The 6,000-nt window shown below is 45.2% G+C and overlaps 1 protein-coding gene across 1 annotated transcript in view; it reads left to right on the top strand.

Moving 5' to 3' along the window:
* The first annotated feature begins 4,831 nt into the window (after positions 1 to 4,831).
* The window catches only part of HEXA (hexosaminidase subunit alpha), a 31,677-nt gene continuing 30,508 nt past the window's right edge, over positions 4,832 to 6,000 (top strand). Inside the window, exon 1 of the mRNA XM_033167488.1 lies at positions 4,832 to 5,084. Within this exon, the coding sequence (XP_033023379.1) occupies positions 4,847 to 5,084 (238 nt within the window). The 5' untranslated portion in view covers positions 4,832 to 4,846. The remainder of the gene's footprint in view (positions 5,085 to 6,000) is intronic.

Below are 6,000 nucleotides of genomic sequence, written 5' to 3'. Positions count from 1 at the left end.
GTAGACACTGTTTCCTTGGAGAAGGAAGTTGCACCACATCCAGAGGCTGTGTGTGCCAACACTGATTCCTCAGAGAGAAACGAGGCTAGGGTTTGAGTCCCAACAAAGCCAGATATGAGACTTCCTGATAGTCAGAAGGGTTATGACACCAAGACTAGTCAGAAGTGCAAGATGGTAAGGCCCAAGGCTAATCCAGTTGCAGGTAGTTCCAAGGGTGGAACGGGTGACAGAGAGGTATACTGTGTGTATGACATCTGTATGTTTGCTGCAGTTACACTGATGACTGCAACACGGTTCATGAATCGGGGGAGGTTGTTGAAGATTCATTCCCCGTTTCTGCTGTCATGGGATTGTTGTTTATCACATGATGGTGTATGTTTTCATTCCACAGTGGGAAGTGACGAAGACAGGATGTTTGTGTTACTGTGTTTCCTGAAGTGGGACTATTGTCTTTTGTTCTTTCTCCTTGCTGTCTGATGCTAGAGAGAGAGAAAGCCATGTTCCAGTGCTCCGTGTGTGTTTATATGTAAATAAAAGTAGCCAAAATGCTGAGTTGCTGAGTTCTGTTACACAACTGCGCACACTCTGCAGATCCGTAAGTGTGCTGATGTTTCTTGGCATCAATCGCTGTGATGTTCGGGCTGAAGAAAGCTTTTGAAGCTCTTGAACAATCGACCAGGAGGGAGGGAACATGCCAGTCGGGCATGTGTCTCTGCCAGGGTCCTACCCATGAGTAGGAGATCCTAACATGTACTACTTAACTGCTTTCAAAACTACAAACACATAATGGCAGAAGTAAAAAAACTTCATAGTAGAAAACAATGTTCAGAATTTCCTCTCTGGTCTGCGTTGTCAGATACCTACACTTCACCAAACCCAACCTAGATTGGCGTAGTGGTTAGACAACTTGGGAAACCCTAATGCAAAACCCTATTCAGTAAACCATTAATTTGTAACAGGACTCTGGGACAGTCATTGCCTCTCAACCTAGCCTACCTACTACCTACATTTAAATGTATTTTAATGTTTGGTGTAAGCCGCCCAGAGTGGCTGGGGAGACCCAGCCAGATGGGCGGGGTACAAATAATAAATTATTATTATTATTATATACCTCACAGGTGTATTGTGAGAATAAAATTGGGATGGAGAAAGAACCATGTTCTTTTAAAATCCAAACTCTTTTAAAATCCTGGTTAAGAATTTCCTGTTTGCCCAGACATTTTTAGATGACATTTTTGTTGGAGCTGCCTGTACTCTGCTCTTTTTCAGCCTGCCTCTTGTTGCTTACGGTTAAAGTTATTCGTTGCTTTTTTTCTATTCTACTTATATGATTGTGAATAATTTTAGTAATACTTTGGCCCACCACCTTAAAACTTTTAAATGGGCAGCATTTGAGAAACACTTTAAACATAGAAAAAATATATAACATATTTATTTATTTATTTATTTATTTGTTAAAATATTTATATGCCACAATTTCATAAATTAGTTATAGGCGCCACAATTTAAGAAGGATATTGACAAGCTGGAGCATGTGCAGAGGAGGGCAACCAAGATAATCAAGGATCTGGAAAACAAGACTTTGGGGTAGTTGGGTATGTTTAGCCTGGAAAACAGGAGACTGAGAGGAGATAGGATAGCCATCTTCAAATACTGTATCTAAAAGGCTCTTCATGGAAGATGGAGCAAGCTTGTTTTTTCCAGCTCTGGAGGCTAAGACCCGAAACAAGAATCTATTGTTACAAGAAAGGAGATTCTGACGAAACATCACGAAGAACTGAGCCGTTCAACAATGGAACGGACTCTCCTTCCTTGGAGGTGTGTGTATGTGTGTGTGTTTTAATGTATTTTTATTAAAGATTTTCTTGATTTACAAAAGCATGTGCAATTCCCTAATATATTTTTCATTGTAATATTTTTACAAATCAGTTTCATTTGTTGAGACATTGGGGGGGGGAACAGGTGGCGCTGTGGGTTAAACCACAGAGCCTAGGGCTTGCTGATCAGAAGGTCGGCGGTTCGAATCCCCACGACGGGGTGAGCTCCTGTTGCTCGGTCCCAGCTCCTGCCCACCTAGCAGTTCGAAAGCACGTCAAAGTGCAAGTAGATAAATAGGTACTGCTCCAGCGGGAAGGTAAACGGCGTTTCCATGCACTGCTCTGGTTCACCAGAAGCGGCTTAGTCATGCTGGCCACATGACCCGGAAGCTGTACGCCGGCTCCCTCAGCCATTAATGCCAGATGAGCGTCGCAACCCCAGAGTCGGACACGACTGGACCTAATGGTCAGGGGTCCCTTTACCTTTACTTAAGGGGGAAAGGGGGAAAGAGGTGGAGGGGGGAAGATGGGTGGGGGTGGGGTCGGGTGACGATATTTCTATTTTACTTAATATATGTAGGGTTTGGTGTCAGCGTTGCTTGTGCAGGTTCTCTGCTGTTCGCTTGTGTTCCTTTGGTGGTGAGAGAGGGTGTGGTTCATTGGGTGGCCATCTGTCAGGGATGCTTTAGTTAACATTCCTGCATTGCAGGAGGTTGCACTAGAATGAGCCTGGGGTTCCCTTCCAACTCTATAGTTTTATGATTCTACGAAAATATATCAGAGGTTTACTGGTACATAAAACAATATAGTAAAAAACCATATAAAACTATTTAAATCGGACAACCATTCTGGAAAGACGTGTTATTAATTGCCTGAATAGGCCTGGCAGGATAGAAAAAAAAATTCAGCAGGTATTTAAAAGTTGAAACAGAAGGCACCTGCTGAATTGGGCGTGATATAAATATAAGGAGCAAACTTTGTAAAGCTACAAATTAGTATAAAATTTTAAAGACTCATTATTCCTGATCGTAATAAAGCAGGAACGTCCAGCTCCCAAGAGAGTGTGATCTACTCACAGTATAAAAAAACTGGCAGTGATCTACCCAGAATTGTTCAGCTTTTTTTAGGGAGCTAGAGTTGTTGAGCTTTTTTGGGAGGTGGGGTGGGCTTTCCCCCCCTTGGGTGGAGATCACAAGGGACACTCCGCGATCAACCAGTATATTGCAGGTGACCTGTTGGACATGCCTGTAATAAAGTAATGAATGTTTGAGGCAGCTCCACTGAACAAGATTCATAACTCTTAATGTAATTATTATATCCCTCATAAAGGTATTACAAATGCATTTGTTATATTTGTAAATTATATTTTATTGAGTTTTATGTGTGTATACAAACTGCACACAAACAATAACCGAGCACAATACAAAACATTTAGAATACTGTAATTAGTCACAGTGCCTGCTGTGATCTGTTGGTCAGGAAAAAGAATAGAGATTTGGAAAGATTAAGTCTTGTCACCTGTTTTTCTTACCAAGTCTCTCCAGAAGGAAACATCAGTCATGCGGTTAGGGCAGGCTGGTAGAGTTCTAGTTGCAAAGGATTATGCCAACTTTGTTCCTGTGAGACAACCCACGTATTACTTATGCCACACTCATTTCCCAAGAAAGAGCTGCTCCACAAAACCACCCAACCATCATTTTGCTGAGAGATCCAAAAAACTCCCTAACTCTGAACACTTAGGCAAGGCAACCCTTCTCTCCCTGCAGGGAAGCCACCTAAGATAGAGGGCTTCTCAAAGGCATTTACTGCTGAATTTGGTGACTGGTTGGACTACATATGGACTTTGGTTCTATGCAGCAAGTCTTTTCCTACACTGAAAGAGAAATGGATCCAAGTTCTCCCATATTCTGTTTGTACCCTTTGCTTGGACTATGTAGCTAATCGCTGGTCCCTAACTGCATAACCAGTACTTCATGTGACTTGCTATTTATTTTTATTATTTATTCATCTATTCAATATCGTGCCAGTCGACCCCAAGGAGCCCTGGTTAGCAAACAAGTGATAAAACTCTCTCTCTATATATATAACATACTAGAATCAGTTGGACATACAGCAGTATTTTATCCAAAGCTTTATTTGGCTGTTGTTGTTGTTCAGTTGTTCAGTCGTGTCCGACTCTTCGTGACCCCATGGACCAGAGCACGCCAGGCACCCCTATCCTCCACTGCCTCCCGCAGTTTGGCCAAACTCATGCTAGTCGCTTCGAGAACACTGTCCAACCATCTCATCCTCTGTCGTCCCCTTCTCCTTGTGCCCTCCATATTTCCCAACATAAGGGTCTTTTCCAGGGAGTCTTCTCTTCTCATGAGGTGGCCAAAGTACTGGAGCCTCAACTTCAGGATCTGTCCTTCCAGTGAGCACTCAGGGCTGATTTCTTTAAGGATGGATAAGTCTGACTGATCTTTTTGCAGTCCATGGGACGCTCAAAAAGTCTCCTCCAGCACCATAATTCAAAAGCATCAATTCTTCGGCGATCAGTCTTCTTTATGGTCCAGCTCTCACTTCCGCACATTACTACTGGGAAAACCATAGCTTTAACTATACGGACCTTTATCGACAAGGTGATGTCTCTGCTTTTTAAGATGCTGTCTAGGTTTGTCATTGCTTTCCTCCCAAGAAGCAGGCGCCTTTTACTTAATTTAATTTGGCTGTTATTTCAATGCAATAAACAGACAATACAATGCAGTTGTGAGGGTGTGTTTTTTAGGGGGTGGGTGGGGGGGTTAGTCTGTACGAGACCCTTCTAATCCTGGAGTCCTGGATCTAGCATTGGTTGCTCTGTGCTAGAAGGCAAATGGGTGGGGCCCCTCTGGGTGGGGCCCACCTCCCACTTCCCCTTCGACCGGTTTTTTTTTTTTTGCACGGTCACATGACCCGCCCGCCCCGCCTCCTGCGCTGCGCTGCGCTGCATCCTCAGATCAGCGGCGTTTCCCCGGGCGAGCCAGTCCCCGCGCGCTCCGCTGGCGACCATGGCGGGGCTCCGTTGCGCGCTGCTCTCCCTGCTCTCGGCCGCCTCTGCCGCCGCTGCCGTGTGGCCGCAGCCGCAGTCGCTGATCCAGGCTGCCCAGGGCGGCTGCCACCTCCGAGCCGGGAGCTTCCGCTTCGGCTATGCCGACTCGTCGGCCGTGGGGCCCGGCTGCTCGGTGCTGGACGAGGCGTTCCGACGCTACTGGGCGCTGCTTTTCCTTCCCGGACACAAAGACGCAGGTCAGGGGGTTGGGGGCTAAGAGGGTGATTTCGCTCTTCTTTCATACCTGCACGCTTTGCTATCCCGGATGGGGCTTGCGGGATTTGATTGCCGAGGGGAACTCTGTGCATGCCCAGAGACACGCCTCTTCCCCCCTTCCAAGCCGGGGAACTGAAAGCTCCGAGCGTAGCCGAGTCTGACCCCTGCTTGTAGAAAGCAATATATCCAGCAGTTTTAAAACTTAATGCGCCGCTGGATTTAATTGCCCTGTGTTGCTGTGGGTCTTTTTAAAAATTACCATTTGTATACCGCCTTTCTGTATTACGATACACAAGCCGATTACAAGCTGGAGAAACAACGAAGTAAGGCAGCAGAGATCACACATGTAATAACAATCTGATCCATTATTAAAAAAACAACAACAACCTTACAATAACTTTAAAATGAACAACTTGGTCAAATAAAGCAATACTCAATAATCCTGATATAATAGTAAACGGTTAACAGTGCATCTGGCTGTTAGCCAGAAAGTTGATGGATTGAGCCCACCCAGGGATGTTTGTGGGCAGGATTCCTGCATTGCAGGGGGTTGGACTAGATGACCCCCGGGTCCCTTCCAGCTCTACAATTCTGTGATCATTGGAAAGAGCCTCAAAGCGGTTTGCAAGAAGGAAAAAGGGGGGGGGGAATCCGGGGGGGGGATTACAACCGTACGTAAAAACTTAAAACTTAAAATACTAAAACAAATTAAAATCATCTCAACTTTCTCAGCATCTGGGTAGGCTTGTCTAAACAAGGATGCTTTTAGCAGGTGCTACACCCCCCCTTTCACTCCAAGGAGCTCAAGGTGGCCGACATAGTTCTCTTCCCTGCTCCATTTTATCCTTTTGACAGCCCTGTGAAGGCTAGGCTGACCTGGCTCCATGCAGGTCACCC

The sequence above is a fragment of the Lacerta agilis genome, chromosome 13 (assembly GCF_009819535.1).
Source record: "Lacerta agilis isolate rLacAgi1 chromosome 13, rLacAgi1.pri, whole genome shotgun sequence".
NCBI classification, from domain to species: Eukaryota; Metazoa; Chordata; class Lepidosauria; order Squamata; family Lacertidae; genus Lacerta; species Lacerta agilis.
Note: the sequence above shows the minus strand (reverse complement) of the source record. Positions and strands in the feature narration are given on the sequence as shown.